The 17,254-nt window shown below is 45.0% G+C and overlaps 1 protein-coding gene across 15 annotated transcripts in view; it reads right to left on the reverse strand.

The window, feature by feature from the left end:
• The window catches only part of kif1b (kinesin family member 1B), a 231,679-nt gene that overhangs the window by 155,308 nt on the left and 59,117 nt on the right, over positions 1–17,254 (reverse strand). For all 15 annotated transcript variants that reach the window (XM_072477876.1, XM_072477878.1, XM_072477875.1 and 12 more), the window contains exons 3-5: positions 10,032–10,108; positions 2,329–2,508; positions 1,082–1,147 (exon numbers count right to left, since the gene is read on the reverse strand). In XM_072477876.1, the coding sequence (XP_072333977.1) occupies positions 1,082–1,147; positions 2,329–2,508; positions 10,032–10,108 (323 nt within the window). The remainder of the gene's footprint in view (positions 1–1,081; positions 1,148–2,328; positions 2,509–10,031; positions 10,109–17,254) is intronic.

Genomic DNA, 17,254 nt, shown 5'->3' on the forward strand with positions numbered 1-17,254 from the left:
TTTACAAAACAAAAGAGTACCCAATTCTTTTTTTCTCAATTAAGGGGCAATTTAGTACAGTCAATTCACCTACCCTGCACATCTTTTTGGGTTGTGGGGGTGAGACCCACAGAGACAGACGGGGAATGTGCAAACTCACATGGACAGTGACCCAGGGCTGGGATCGAACCCGGGTCTTCAGCGCCGTTAGACAGCAGTGCTAACCACTGCACCACCGTGATGCCCCTTAATTCCATTTTTTAATTGAATTTCACCATCAGTCGACCCAGGCCCCCCCAGAGGAATGCCCTGGGTCTCTGGATTACTAGAAAATACCACCATGCCACTGCCCCTTTGTAGCATCAGCATCGCTCAAAGTTTAAAAATAATCCACCAATCTATGCCATACGTGAGATATAATTTGGGTTTCAGAGTAGTTTTAAGGGAGCCAGGTCAGGCCCTCTGCACTCAGCTTATTCCGGACCTCCATCAGGTGTCACATTCAACTCTTCTTAGGCTTGAATTCAGATCCAAAGTTTCCACAGGGCAAAATCTAGTGTCAGACTTGATGGAAATAATGATTCTTGTTTCATTGTGCATAATCTGACCACAAAATGTAATTAGTTAACGGGCAGTTTTAGGACAGAGAACAACGTTGAAAGGATGAGTTTTGAAATGTGACTGTTTAACTTACTGTTAAATAAACAAATGTGCGATCAGATCAGCTGATCTAAAACTTAAAAGACTCTTGCACATACAGGCAAAAGGCACTCCACAGAAAGAAAATTCCACAGAGAGGTTCTTAGTGGCGGAAAGTCCTACAAATATTGAAAATGCCACTTACGCTAAAGCCATGACCACCTGTAAAATCCATTTTACTTTACAATAGGCTAATGAGCTCCCTTAACTCAATCCAATTAATTACTTGGACAATTTATACAAAGCCGCAAGGTTTCCAGCGGTTTTTGGAGTTGTGGTCAAGCTACTCAATGACCCCATGACAATAGAACACTGAATTAAACCCGTCTTCATTAAGTTGCTTGGAACTGAAGAATCCAGTGGCCGCTCCCCTGGGACTCGCTCTTTTTGTTGTGATTCTTACCTCCACAGAATACGACATGTCAGAATTATTGTTGTCGTTGATTTTTTCGAAGAGATCTTCACAAAGCTGCGGAAAGGAGGAACGAATTACAGTTTAAGGTTTCAGTTGAAGCCACCAATCCGATCTCCTGCGTGCGAATATAGCGCGCGGGATGTCATGGCGAGAGGAGATGGGTTATCCCCATTAAAGCAGATTTTGGGTCTTGGAATTCTTAGTCGTGCTGTTAATTTTTAATTCATTCTGAACTATTTTGTACTGCGCACAAAGGTTTAAAATGATCAAAGCATTGATTTTCCAGCACGTCTAAACATCCTCCTTTTTCCACCCGACTGCCACAGGTAGAATTACCGCATTTGACTCAATTTTGGTTGCTGTGAAATCACATTTTAGTCACTTCTTCAATGGATTACCAAATAAATCAGTTTTCAAAAAACCCGAATTAAAATATTAGTGACTATTCTACCCTCAAACACAAGGATTGACCGATGCTCACCAGCCCCATAACTCGGGCGCTGGAACTGGGCTTTGTTGTTAGAAAGCCGGATGAAACAGAAAACAGATTTCACATTCAATGAGAGTGCTCACCACCATAATTATCAGTTGCCGTTTTCATTCACCAGCCCTACTATAATACAACCATTGACATGTTGGACAACGGCAGTGGTAAGACTCTTACAAACTTACAAAAACGGGAGGCGGGGCCCATTCAACAAAATACAAAGCTATTTACAAAGTCCAGAGAAGGTTCACTCGGCTGATCCCAGCCATGGTGGGATTTTCTTATGAGGAGAGGTCGAGTAGGTTGGACCTGTACTCACTGGGTTTTAGAAGAATCAGAGGTGACCTTATTGAGACATATCGGATTCTCAGAGGGTTTGACAGGGTAGGTGCTGAGAGGTTGTTTCTCCTTGAGGGAGAGTCTAGGACCAGAAGTCGTAATCTCAGAAGAAGATAGAGATGATGAGGAATTTCTTCTCTCAGAGGGTAGTGAATCTGTGGAATTCTTTACAACAGAGGGCTGCATGAAGTCATGAAGTGTGTTCAAGGCTGAGATAGACAGGTTTTTAATTGCTACGGGAATCTATGGTTATGGGGTATGGTCGGAAAGGAAAATTGAGGGTTATCATATCAGAACAGTTGTGATCACGTTGAATGGTGGAACAGACTCAATGAGCCAAATGGCCAACTTGTGCTCTTGCGCCCAAAATGTTTTAGTCGTATCGCTGTGAATTGAGATTGAACTTCACCTGTGGAATTATTCCTTGATGATCTTTATCTTGCTTTCCCATCATTGTATAGGATTTTCCTGCTCCCGTTTGTCCGTATGCGAAAATGCATACATTGTAACCTTCAAACGAGTGCTGCAGCATTTCTTTACCGATATCATTGTAGACTTGACTCTGAGAAGCGAAGTCTGGATCTTCGGGCTGAGAATGAAAAACAAAACATTGTTTCAGACAGTGTTTGATTAAGTGCAGAATAATGCTTTGATTCCAAAGACAATCGCAAGAACGTAGCCACTGCTGAGATTGCTCCTGCGAACAGGGCAAAAACTGGAGCAACCTTGCTCTGCGACGGTCGGTAGTTTGATGGCAGGATGCGAACACAAGCTGCCAGGAGTATTAGCCATGTAAGTCTCTTCCAAATATTTTTGGGAAGCGCCTGGCAACGGGTGAGGGAGGTAAGAGACAGGAAAGGCAATGGTGCAGAAAATCGATTCCCGTTTGGGTCGCTGTCTGTGCGGAGTCTGCACGTTCTCCCCGTGTCTGCGTGGGTTTCCTCCGGGTGGTCCGGTTTCCTCCCACATGTCCCGAAAGACGTGCTCGTTAAGTGAATTAGACAGTCTGAATTCTCCCTCAATGTACCCGAACACGTGCCAGAATGTGGCGACTAGGGGCTTTTCACAGTAACTTCATTGCAGTGTTAATGTAATTCTACTTTTGACACTAATAAAGATTATTAATAAAGATCATTATGAGATGAAGGGAGTTGGGGGAAGGGCAAGAGGGAGCGAGAGCGCGAGAGGGAGCGAGAGAGAGCGAGCGAGAAGGAAGCATGAAAAAGCCCTGGTGGGAAGGATTAGGGACAACCCAAAGGCATTCTATACTTGAGAAATAAGTGGATGATCAGAGTGAGAGTAGGGCCGATCAGGGATAGTGGAGGGAGCTTGCGCCTAGAGTCTGAGGAGGTAGGGGAGGCCCTAAATGAGTATTTAGCGTCAGTATTCACCAAAGAGAGTGACCTTGTTGCTAGTGAGAACAGTGCGAACTAGGTTAATAGGCTCGAACAGGTTGATATTAAGAAGGATGTGTTGGAAATTTTGAAAAGCATCAGGATAGATAAGACCCCAGGACCAGACAGGGTATATCCAAGTTACTACAGGAAGCGAGGGAGGAGATTGCTGTGCCGTTAGCGATGATCTTTGCGGCCTCACACTCCACTGGAGTAGTACCGGATGATTGGAGGGAGGCGAATGTTGTTCCCCTGTTCAAGAAAGGGAATAGGGAAATCCCTGGGAATTACAGACCCATCAGTCTTACGTCTGTGGTGAGCAAAATACTGGAAAGAATTCTGAGAGATAGGATTTATGATTATTTAGAAAAACATAGTTTGATTAAAGATAGTCAGCATGGCTTTGTGAGGGGCAGGTCATGCCTCACAAGCCTCATTAATTTCTTTGAGGATGTGACGAGACACATTGATGAAGGTCGGGCAGTGGATGTGGTGTATATGGATTTTAGTACGCATTTGATAAGGTTCCGCATGGTAGGCTCATTCAGAAAGTCAGGAGGCATGGGATGCAGGGAAATTTGTCTGTCTGGATACAGAATTGGCTGGCCGAAAGAAGACAGCGAGTGGTAGTGGATGGAAAGTATTCCACCTGGAGGTCGGTGACCAGTGGTGTCCCGCAGGGATCTGTTCTAGGACCTCTACTCTTGTGGTTTTTATAAATGACTTGGATGAGGAAGTGGAAGGGTGGGTTAGTAACTTTGCCGATGACACAAAGGTTGGTGGAGTTGTAGATAGTGTCGAGGGCTGTTGCAGGTTTCAACAGGACATTGACAGGATGCAGAGCTGGGCTGAGAAGTGGCAGATGGAGTTCAACCTCGATAAATGTGAAGTGATTCATTTTGGAAGGTCGAATTTGAATGCGGAATACAGGGTTAAAGGCAGGATTCTTGGAAGTGTGGAGGAACAGAGGGATCTTGGGGTCCACATACATAGATCCCTCAAAGTTGCCACCCAAGTTGATAGGGTTGTTAAGGCGGCGTATGGTGTGTTGGCTTTCATTAACAGGGGGATTCAATTTAAGAGCTGCGAGGTTTTGCTGCAGCTTTATAAAACCCTGTTTAGACCACACTTGGAATAGTGTGTCCAGTTCTGGTCGCCTCATTCTTGGAAGGATGTGGATGCTTTGGAGGGGGTGCAGAGAAGATTTACTAGGATGCTGCCTGGACTGGAGGACATGTCTTACGAAGAAAGGTTGAGGGAGCTGGGGCTTTTCGCACTGGAGCGAAGAAGGAAGAGAGGTGACTTGATAGAGGTGTACAAGGTGATGAGAGTCATGGATAGAGTGGATAGCCAGAGACATTTTCCCTGGGCGGAAATGGCTGTCACGAGGGGACATAATTTTAAGGTGATTGGAGGAAGGTTTAGGGGAGATGTCAGAGGTAGGTTCTTTACACAGAGTGGTGGATGGGTGAAATGCACTGCCAGTGGAGGTGGTGGAGCCAGAGTCATTAGGGACATTTAAGCGACTCTTGTACAGGCACATGGACAGCAGTAAATTGAAGGGGTGTAGGTTAGGTTGATCTTAGATTAGGATAAATGGTTGGCACAACATTGTGGGCCGAAGGGCCTGTACTGTGCTGTTCTATGAGAGCACGAGCAGGAGTGAGAGCGAGTGGGAGCGAAAGGGAGAGCGAGAGAGAGAAAGAGCGATGAGAGAGCTGAGAGAGCGAGAGAAAGAAAGAGAGCTGAGTGTACGGGTGGGCACCGAGGGAAAATAAGTGTGATGGCGGAGATTAAGTAAACCCATTGAGAAAACAACAACTGAGGACAGAGTGACTCATAACACCAAACACATCGAGGGAGCACACTTTGCACAACATGTCAGAACTGCAGTGACAAAATAAGCTCAGTTACAGAGTTTGGGGAGCTTTGAAGACGTGGCAAACACGGAATGATAACCGCCAAAATAGTTTCAAAGAAAGCAGGCTTGCAAAAATAAAAATTCATCAAAGTAGGCAAACTACACAGTAAATTAAAATTCTCAACATATAGCAAACTCTCCCTACAGCGAGCACGACTGAATGGTGCTCAGTTGCTACCTTTATTATCTAGGGCACTCAGAGTTTTGTGCTTATATAAAAGTTTAAAAGGAAAAGATCGGTGGTCCTAAGGATTGTGCCTTTACCTCCCTATTAAACTAGACCCCAAGTTAGAAAGAACAAATTAGTCACATGATAGATAATACTGCCAGCGCGAGAAATCACAAGTAGCCCATTCAGGACTTGTGAAAACCAAGCTGCTGCTACAGTGTTTTCTGCCTAAGAGTAAATGATGCTGCATTCCTATTTAAACCATTTCTCCTACCATCTCATTTGGCGCAGACATCTGCAGCTCCCTCATCAGTAACTTTTTATACCTGAACGGGTTGTAAATTGGAATATTTGCTCATGTCACTCCACTCTGGAAGCAGGGCGAAAGAGGAAATCCAGGGAATTACAGACCGGTTAGCCTAACATCTGTTGGAGTCTCTAATCGAGGATAGGGTAAGTGAACACCTTGAAAATTTTCAGTTAATCAGGGAGAACCAGCATAGATTGAAGATAGGTAGGTCACGCCCGACAAACCTCAGTGAATTCTTTGAAGAAGTGACTATGGTAGTGGACAGGGAAATGTCTATGGATGTTGTTTATATGGACTTCCAGAAGACATTTAATTAACTCCCACATAAGAGACTGTTTGTTAACTAAGGTAGAAGCCCTTTTTTTTTTTATATAAAGAGAGATTGAAGGGACGATTACCTCGTGCACCTGGGGAGGAAAGGTGGCCAGAATTAAAAACGTGCTTCTACAGAGAGGAAGGTAGGCAGGGGGTTTGTGTCTTCCGAACCTGATGATTTATTACTAGTCGGCGAATGTGGAGAAGGTATGGAGCTGGGTCAGAGGAATTAACTCCCAATGGGTCAGAATGGAGGAGAGTTTGGGTAGGGGGTCGGGATTGAAGGCGCTAGTGACAGCGTCGCTCCCGACGGCCCCGGGGAGATATTCAGGGAGTCCGGTAGTAATAGCTTCGTTGAGAATTTGGAGGCAGTTTCGACAGCACTTCGGGTTGGGGGCAGGGTCAAGGGAAATGCCGATTCGGGGGAACCATAGATTAGAGCCAGGGAAGTGGGATGGAAATTTTCCGAGATGGGAGAAGGGGGGGATTAGAACATTAAAAGATTTATTTCTTAGGGGTCGTTTTGCGGGATTGAAGGAGCTGGGAGCGAAGTATGGGCTGGAGCAGGGGGAAATATTTAGATACATGCAGGTTCGAGACTTTGCCAGAAAGGAGATACTAAGCTTCCCAGTAGAGCCGGTCTCCATATTGCTGGAGGTGCTGACGACAGGGGGACTGGAGAAGCGGGGAGTATCGGTGGTTTACGGGGCTATTTTGGAAGAGGAGAAGACACCACTGGAATGGATCAAAGCAAAGTGGGAGGAAGAGATGGGAGAGGGTATGGAGGAGGGATTCCAGTGTGAGGTGCTCCGGAGGGTGAACGCCTCCACCTCATGCGCAAGGTTGGGGCTGATACAACTGAAGGTGGTGTAGAGAGCGCACCTTACAAGGGCGAGGATGAGCCGGCTCTTTGAGGGGGTAGAAGATGTGTGTGAGCGTTGCGGGGGGGGGGGGGTGGCCCCGCAAACCACATTCATATGTTTTGGTCCAGTCCAAAGCTGGAGGATTACTGGAAGGAGGTGTTTAGGGTAATCTCTAAAGTGGTGCACGTGAAACTGGACCCGGGCCCTCGGGAGGCCATATTCGGGGTGTCGGACCAGCTGGGGTTAGAAACGGGCGCGGAGGCAGATGTTGTAGCCTTCGCCTCGTTGATCGCCCGAAGGCAGATCCTGTTAGGGTGGAGATCAACCTCTCCACCCTGTGCCCTGGCGTGGCGGGGGGACCTGCTGGAATTCTTAACGCTTGAAAAGGTCAAATTTGAACGGAGGGGGAAGAGTGGAGGGGTTCTACAATTCATGGGTGTTATTCATTATGCACTTCCGAGAATTGGATCACATCGAACATTAGTGGGGTTGGGAGCTGGGAGGGTTGGGGGGAGGGGGACTGTATGTGTTAATTCCGGATTCCTTTTTGTCATTTGTTTATGTCAACATGCGGGCCAATGTCTGGGGTTTGGTGGGAGGATGGGATTGTTGTTGTTGATATGAGGATTGACACTACATTGGTTACTGATTATTGTTCATTGTTGTGTGTAAATTTAGGAGAAAATGTGAAAAAGGAGAATAAAAAAAATATTTTTTTTAAAACTAACGTAGAAGCCCATGGAATTGAGGGCAAATTACTGACTTGGCTGTGGTTGAGTGGCAGGTGACAGAGTAGGGACAATGGGAAGGGACTCAAATTGGCAGGATGCGAATAGTGGTGTCCCACAGGGATCTGTGTTGGTGCCCCATTATTGGTTCACATTGTTCATGAACGACTTGGAAAATGCCATAAAACGTGATATATACAAATTTGCTGATGACATAAAGTGGCATTGTGGACAGAGTCGATGAACACACAAAATGAAAAGGGATATTGATAGACTAGGTGAATGGGCAAAACTGCCAGATGGATTTCAATGTAAGCAAGTGTGAGGTTATCCATTTTGGACCAAGTACCTAAATTCGATGGATGCCCAAAGAGACCCGAATGTTCAGGTCTTTAAAGTGCCAAAAAACAAGTACAGAAAGTAATCAAGCAGGTTAATGGAATGCTGGCCTTTACATCTGGAGGACTGAAGTAAAAAGACACAAGTTATGCTGAAGCGTAATCCCGGATTCCTTTTTGTCATTTGTTTATGTAAACATGTGGGCTGAGGTTTGGGGGTTGGTGGGTGGATGGGATCGTTGTTATTATGGGGGTTGACATATCTTGCTGACTATTGTTTATGGTTGATGGATGTAAATGCGGGAGAAAATGTGAAAAAGGAGAATAAAAATATATTTTTTTAAAAGTTATGCTGAAGCTTTACAAAACCCTGGTTAGTCACTAGGAGTCACTGTGAGCAGACCTGGACACCACACTTTAGGAAGACTATTTTGGCCTTGGAGGGAGTGTAATGTAGGTTGACAAGAATGATACCGGGACTTCAGGGGTTAAGTTATGCACGGCGGTGGGGCAGCAGTGGCGCAGTGGGTTAGCCCTGCAGCCTCACGGCGCCAAGGTCCCAGGTTCGATCCCGGCTCTGGGTCACTGTCAGTGTGGAGTTTGCACATTCTCCCTGTGTCTGCGTGGGTTTCGCCCCCACAACCCAAAGATGTGCAGGCTAGGTGGTTTGGCCACACTAAATTGCCCCTTAATTGGAAAACATGAATTGGGTACTCCAAATTGTAAAAAAAGTTATGCACGGCGATTATACAAATTAAGCCGGTTTTCTCTAGAAGGTTTAGAGGTGATCTGATCGAAGTCTTCAAGATATCAACAGGAAAAGACAGGGTCGATAAAGATTAACTGTTTTCACTGGTTGGTGATTCCAGATCTAGGGGCCATAATCTGAGAATTATGGCCAGACCATTCAGGAGGGATGCAAGCACTTCCACACACAAAGGGTGGCAGAGGTTTGGAACGCTCTTCTACAAACAGCAATCGATGCCAAATCAATGTTAATTTTCAATCCGAGATGGATCAATTTTTGGTTGACAAAGGTAAATGGGGATGTGGGCCAAAGGCAGGTTCATGGAGTTAGGCCACAGATCAGCCATGATCTCATTGAATGGTGAAGCAGGCTAGAGGGGCTGAATGGCCTACTCCTGTTCCTAAATTTCTTCCCACTACTTCTAGATTCAACTAAGAAAAAAAAGACAGGTTGCGAAGGCAATTTGGCCTCACACTTCTCACAATGTTATTCTAAGTCAATCCCTCAGAGGAATGGAAACAACTGTCCTGGGATAATGGCGCCCATAAGAACTGCCTGGCTTCTACTCAAAGAAATTCACCCACTCTCCCATTTATTCTGTCTACACCTCCTGCTACCTCAGGAAGGCAGTTAGCATTGTCAGAGACCACCTCCCACCCAGGGTTTGCCCTCTTCCAGACTCTTCTATCAGGCAGAAGGTACAGAAGTCTGAAGACCCGCACATTCAGACATTGGAACAGTTTCTTCCCCAGTTACGAGATACCTCAACGACTCCCCCTCGGACTGATCTGTTCCCTGTAAGAACACTATTCACGACGCCCTATGCTGCTCTTGCTCATGTATTTGCTTTGTTTGGCCCTTGTTCCGCACTGTAGCCAATCACTATTTGTTGATGTAGTATTTGTCAATGTTCTCTGTTGATTATCTTTTTTGTCTACTATGTACGTACTGCGTACGTTCCCTTGGCCGCAGAAAAATACTTTTCACTGTACTTCGGTACATGTGACAATAAACAATTAATCAATCAATTCAGCAGCATGAAGAGCAAATGAAAGGACATTACACCACTGCCAAAGCAGTATGTTTTAAAGCCAAGGAGAAATGTTTGGGATGGGAGCAGAAATAAATTATTCGAACCAACCTATATCTTACATTCAGACATAAAAAAGCTCTAAAATATATTGTTCACTATTTCTGTTATCAAGAGTATCACTTAAATACTACTCTCCTTGAAGTGCGAGAAACAGACATTAGGGCCCATCAATGGCCTTGCTATGAATGTACTTTTATTGAAACAATCTAGGTTGGCAGAAGCAAGATTCTTACCGAGGTATGTGACCAATAAGAGTAATCAAAGCTGAAGCTCTTTGGTGATTCCTTTGGGTTCTTCGGGTTTATAATACCTAAAGCAAGAGAAACAAAGAGAAGAGTCAACGAGTTATTCGAGAACCTTAACCACTTGTCTGCTGCTTGGTCTGAAGGTAATCTGGATACATTACCTTGCACTCTTCCTAGTCCTGCCCACCATCTACAAAGCACAAGTCAGGAGTGTGAGGAATAGTCTCCACTTGCCAGGATGAATGCAGCTCCAACAAAAAAGCTTGACACCACGCAAGACAAAGCGGCCCGCTTGATCAGCACCCATGCTCCAATTTCAAAATTCAATCTTGTTACCACCAATGCATACTGGCAACAGCGTATACCATCTGCATGTCGCACTGCTGCAAGCGGACCTCCCAAACATGCAACCGCTACCACCAAGGGTAGCAGATGCAGGGAACGCCATCACCTGCAAGTTTGCCTTTCAACTGTGTTTCAGTTGGGAGCGAGATGGTGATGTTCTTCCCTTCAAGGAAGGATAGCACGAGAATTCGAATACAGCACGGGGAAGTGCCTGGTTGAGCAGCCTTTTTGTTGCAAATTACTTCACAGCTGTAGTCCCCTCACCCATCACCATGACTGTTGACAGACAACATTCAGTTGAAGGGAAATTTAATTGGACCTTCACTTTATTGAATAAAAATCACTGAAACCAAACACTGATTTCAAGCCATTAAAGCTGAATTAAAGATTGATCGCAGTCTTTGGAAAAGCGAGAATTGTTTGCCATTGATTGTAGTGACAGTCATTTAAAATTGTCAATGTCTCATTTATCAGTCTTGCAATATTTAGAAAATACAATTTGAATAACTCTCCATTATCACCCAGCAATATTACAATATCATTGAAACAATGATCAACACAAAGTTTATATATGCTTTCCATACAACTCTGAAAATCAATGCATAATTTTCCAAGATCTGGAAACTTAATTATGAAGCATGTTTATTAAAAATGTTAAAACCTTGTTGAGGCAAAATATGGTTTAGATACATACTGATTAGAGCAAGAGAAAATAGATAAAACCATGGCTGTGTTATCCTTTAATCCATATTCCTCTAATCCTTTAATATTTTGAAAAGTAGAAATTGAATAAATCTTACTTTCCCTTTACTGATTAGGCATCAGGTCCCAGAGGGAAGGGTGACGATGCTGAATTGAACGGATGATTAATCAGCACCGTCTTTGTTCATATATTAGCACCTGCCTCACACTCCAAGAGTCAAGCTTTGCGTAATTTAGTCAAGAAAGTCCATAAGGCCTAGCACAAAAAGTGCCCTGGTGCCGTAGAAAGGCACGCACAGTCCCCAATTCCTGCTTTGCACCAGGTCTACGACCACCTGTACACCATGGAGACCGAGTCTCCCAGTTAAAATAGAAGCCTCGACTCCTCACATAACATCTCTCAATGTTGAATTGGGACAAAGCTAATTTTATCAGATTAGCAGGAAATTAAGGTCAAGCTTCGCATTAGCAAGATGGCACGTTGAAGCAACAAAACTCCTCTACACGGGGAAAATTGTTATCTAAACTGCAACACGAAAAAAATTATCTGCGATAAACATTTGCCATTTTATGGTTACTGTAGAAAATGATTACATTATGAGTATCCAATTATTTTTTCTTCCAATTAAGGGGCAATTTAGCGCGGCCAATGCACATCTATTTTGGGATGTGGGGGCTGAGACCTGCGCAGACACGGGGAGAATGTGCAAATTACAATGTTCCCACAGTCACACACAAACTAAAATCTCTCTTTGAGCTCCTAAAAATGGAAGCAAACTTCTTTTTTTGCTTTGTGCAGGTACTGCCATGTGACAAACCCTGCCCAAGTTCAGGACCCAGTGTTGTGTTCTGCTGCTTCGTGTAGCATAAGCTGCTTCCTTGATGTAGGCTTTGACAAAGGAAGCTCCAGACTATGAAATGAGTTCAACGTGTTTATTGAACTATTAACACAGTTCTTAAATGAGTTTGACTCTCTGCTAATCTAGCTGTAGTAACTCAGTCTTATCTTTACCAGTCTGCTCTAAGCCACGTGCTGAGATGTGATGCTGTTGATCAACCCTGATGTACTCTCTCGATGTCTGTCTGTGGAAAGAGGCAGAGCATGTGTGCCCTGTCCTTTTATATGGGTTGTGAAGTGCCCCCTTGTGGTAATGCCACCTCTGGGTGTCCTGATTACCCATTGGTTGTGTCCTGTTGTAATGACCCATTGGCTGTATGTCTGCATGTCATGACAACTTTGGTGCTCCCTCTAGTGGTTACTTAGTTGTAGGTTTATTTATATTAACCCCTTGTGTATTTACAACAAAGAACAAAGAACAAAGAAATGTACAGCACAGGAACAGGCCCTTCGGCCCTCCAAGCCCGTGCCGACCATACTGCCCGACTAAACTACAATCTTCTACACTTCCTGGGTCCGTATCCTTCTATTCCCATCCTATTCATATATTTGTCAAGATGCCCCTTAAATGTCCCTATCGTCCCTGCTTCCACTACCTCCTCCGGTAGCGAGTTCCAGGCACCCACTACCCTCTGCGTAAAAAACTTGCCTCGTACATCTACTCTAAACTTTGCCCCTCTCACCTTAAACCTATGCCCCCTAGTAATTGACCCCTCTACCCTGGGGAAAAGCCTCTGACTATCCACTCTGTCTATGCCCCTCATAATTTTGTATACCTCTATCAGGTCGCCCCTCAACCTCCTTCGTTCCAGTGAGAACAAACCGAGTTTATTCAATCGCTCCTCATAGCTTATGCCCTCCATACCAGGCAACATTCTGGTAAATCTCTTCTGCACCCTCTCTAAAGCCTCCACATCCTTCTGGTAGTGTGGCGACCAGAATTGAACACTATACTCCAAGTGTGGCCTAACTAAGGTTCTATACAGTGATGCGTATCACCACACCCAGTTCCATGAAAATGGATCATTCATGGAAATGTGGTCCAATAGTTAATCATGAAAGGAAGGCAGGATCATCCCTATTTCAAATACTGAAATGAAAACCAAACACTCGCACAGCATTCATAACTTAAAAGGCCACCCGCCAGAAATAGAAACAGTTGTTAGTGGTTCTGTCAATTAAAGTAATCCCCTTGTACAACTATCTGGCTCCATGCTAATGCATTCAATCTAGTAGGACACAAGAGATTAACATTTCCCAATATAACGCATGGAGTGCTGTGTATTCCGCAACAAGCCTAGATAGCTGCAATTTGCCATGGCGAAAAGGCTATTAATTTTACATTATCTGCTCTTGGAGAAAAAAAATACAAATGGTTTATTACTCTCTTGTACTGCAGAGTGGATTCAAATCTGGTCCCATTTGTCATCAGCAATCACCCCCGTGTTTTGGGTACTTCTGCGGCAATTTACATCGGCCTCTTTTCAGTGGATTATGGACATTGTTTCAAGGGACATTTAAAGAAGTGCTTTCCTTGATCCATTCTTTCACAGGACCACTGGCAACAGTATTTCCATTCGCTCTGCCCCATTCCATCATCATTTAAACATCTCCTCTACCACGTCACCTTGTAATTGGCTCTGTTGCAACAAGAAATTCCCCGGCCTCTCCCCAGCCTTTCTTCCCAAATGCTTTTCCCCATACCTGGCATCGTGCTAATGAATTGGTGTCATACTCTCTTTATTGCCTTTAATATGTTTTATAGTGTGGAATTCAAAACTGCAAACTGCTCTCGGCCCCACCACCTCCAGCTGCTTCATCAATGGCCTCTCCTTCCACCACAAGGTCAGAAGATGATCACTGATGATCGCACAATCGCGACTCCTCCAATACGGAGGCAGTAAACGTCCATATGCTGAAACAGCTCGACAAGATCCAGGCTTGGGCTGAGGCAATGGCCATCTCCAACAAGAGAGGGTCTGACCATCACCCCATGGCATTGCAATCACCTAAACCCCCACTATCAACATCCTGGAGACTCCATTGACCAGAACCTGAACTGGAGTAGCCTTATAAACACTGTGGCTGCAAGAGCAGGTTAAAGGCTAAGAATCCTGCTGCAAGTAACACCTCCTGACTCCCCAAAACCTGTCCACGCTCTACAAGATACAAGTCAGTAGTTTAATGGAATATTTTCCATTTGCCTGGATGAGTGCAGTTCCAACAACACAAGAAGCTCGACACTATCCAGGATAAAGCAGCCCCCTTTATTGGCACCGCATCCACAGCCACTCACCCGACCGCCACAGAACTCACCAAACTTCCTGAGGCAGGACCTTCCAAACCCACGACCCCCTAACACCTAGACAGGCAAGATACATGGGAATAGCATCATCTGGAAGCTTTCTTCCAAGTCACTCACCATCATGACTTGGAAATATATCGCAGTCCCTTCACTGTCACTGGGTCAAAGTCCTGGAACTCCTCCCTAACAGCAGTGCGTGTGTACCTGCACTGCATGGACTGCAGCAGTTCAAGAAGGCAGCTCACCATCTTCTGGAGGGCAATTAGGGATGGACAATAAATGCTGGCCTAGCCAGGGGCTGGTTTAGCACACTGGGCTAAATCGCTGGCTTTTAAAGCAGACCCAGGCAGGCCAGCAGCACGGTTCCATTCCCGTACCAGCCTCCCCGAACAGGCGCCGGAATGTGGCGACTCGGGGCTTTTCACAGTAACTTCATTTGAAGCCTACTTGTGACAATAAGCGATTTTCATTTCATTTCATCCCATGAATGAATAAAAATGAAATTGGTGCAACAAAAAAAAAAAAAAGGGATTTATCCACATTGATTCATTTGCATATTGGCCAAGGTAATAATCAAAAGTAGCAATGAAAAATCCAAACTAAGAACCATAATAAACTAAACTATGTAATCAAATCAAAACCATCCGTGCTTTTTGTACGTTCCCATTAAACAGGGGAGTGGGGGGAGGTTCTTGGGGCCATACATGTTGAATAGTGTTCTGTGGATTCCGTGAATTCTGTGTAAATTGGACAGTGATCTGACTATACTGGCATTGCTTCCATCAATGCCCAAAATCCCTGTCCAAAGCCACCTGCAAAGCTATAGCTAATGTCAAAGATGCATTATGGGAGTTGTAGTTTTCACCTTTTTCTGAGAATCTACAATATCTGGGGTGCATCGGAAAACCAGGCCAGACATGCACAAATAAATTCCCAGTTGAGCTGCCAGCAAGTTGATAAAAAATTCACTTGTGTAAATAAAAATGCCTTATAAAAAGCAGGAATGTGAAGGAATACTCTCCACTAGCTGGACGAGTATAGCTCCCAACAACACTCGAGATGTTCAACACCACCCAGGACAAAGCAGCTCAAGAGAATAGCATCATTGAGGCTCTGAAGAAAGCTCCCTTGGAGCAGTGCCAAAGTCAATGGCAGCTTCATCAAGAACTACAGATCCAATGCAGGAAGCAAGGGAGGAAAAAACATTGATAACATCTTTTATAATACAGGTCCCCTCGCAAATAGCGGAAGCACTGCGGAAATGGCAAGAGCACCCTTCCTGGATAGCCCCCATGATCTTAGTGTCCATTGATATGCATCCAGTTTGGCTGCAGACTCCTGTATGTGGCCCATCACCTAAACCTTTAACTGGGAGCGAAATAATCTGAGGCACCAGGATCCAGTAGAGAACCTCCGGTGGGAATTTCCACATTCTTACTCAGAAAGGAGGAACAACTCAAGTGTGCGAATATCAGAAGCCATAGCAATGACTGTCCTCAAGGCAGAGATTTGGCATAGAGACCGTAAACAGTAGGTGGAGGAGAGAGGAAAAAAATACTCTTAAAAAAGGATTAGAGGCTTGCATTTCAAAAATATTTGCTCCCAACTCTACAAAAATCTGGCGATAATGAAACCTCTGTACAATATATTTAAATAAAAGGCTCATTACTTGGTAATGTCGCAGGCAAGAAGCTCCAGTATCCCTGGAATGCAAACATGCAGTACTTCAGAAAGACCACAAAACAGCTGCCAGATGCAAGCACAGCTTGTTCCGCAGTCCTCAATAAAAATAGACATTCTTTCTCCTTTCTGACACAGGATCATCTGACACAACTTGCTGTCACTTATCTTCAATACTAACTGCAATAACTCTGAACAGGGTAGACCTGCATACAAAACCGCCGCCGCCGCATGCATTGCTTGCGTCCCTGCCCGGGAATACCCATAAAGGACCTGAACTACAGGTTTTAATATTTGGGGGGAGGGGGGGCAGGGTATTGAACTTGATGATCAACCACGCTCAGAATGAATGGTGGCATAGCCTCGAAGGGCTGAGTGGCCTCCTCCTGCTTCGATTTCCTTTGTTTCTATGATTCCCTATTGGGCGAGTCTCCACCCACTCAATAGGGGAACTCGGATCGCACAGGGAGATCTAACGATGATCCCCCAGGGCCTTCGTGGCCATCATAACATCCCTCCCCACTCTCAAGTCTGTTTCACCCTCTGTGCTTCCACAGCGAGGTGGTCTCCTAGCCTCTTCACACTCGCGAGGCTTTCTTATTCAAGGCCCCTCCCCCCAACTGGAGGACCCTGCTGCCCTGTACCCATTGGACTTACTGAATCCCCCTCTTTGCGTTCTCCAGGGATGGGGCTATCTCTGGCCTTTTTCAGGTCGAGAGTAGGCTCCGCCAGTAACCTCTTTTGAGGCGTGACATTGTTTATGCCTATCGTGTAGCATCTCGGTCAGGGGTGGGCTGAATTCCCAGTTGCCTGCCAGTTTCCATTTCCTACTGAGGAATTCAGTGATGGGCTCCCCCAGGGTCCTCACAGCCATATTCAAACAGTATGTCTGGAGGATGATTGGCTGCTTTGCGTCATCGTGATTTCACACTAGGTCGACGAGCTCGTCAAAAGTTTCAGAGTCAGAGCATTTGGGCAGGTCTGGCTTTTTATTACACTGAACATCAGGGCCCCTGTAGTATTACTTTCTGCCTCTCATCCCCCACAACGTTGTTAACGTGGAAGAAATAACACACGTGCTCTGCATATTGTGTCCAGCCTTCTCCGTTTACATCGTATGGTAGGAGTTTACCGAAGAGGCCTTTTCGTCTAATTTATCGGAGAGCTCTTTGTTTCACTCCGAAGGCCGCTCAGAAATCTCATTTTTGCTCCTAGTCACCAAGGTAATAACTCTAACAAGGTCAGGCTTCATACAAAACTTCTGCTTGTTTGGACAATGGA

Source organism: Scyliorhinus torazame, chromosome 16 (genome assembly GCF_047496885.1).
Source record: "Scyliorhinus torazame isolate Kashiwa2021f chromosome 16, sScyTor2.1, whole genome shotgun sequence".
In the NCBI taxonomy this organism is placed as follows: Eukaryota; Metazoa; Chordata; class Chondrichthyes; order Carcharhiniformes; family Scyliorhinidae; genus Scyliorhinus; species Scyliorhinus torazame.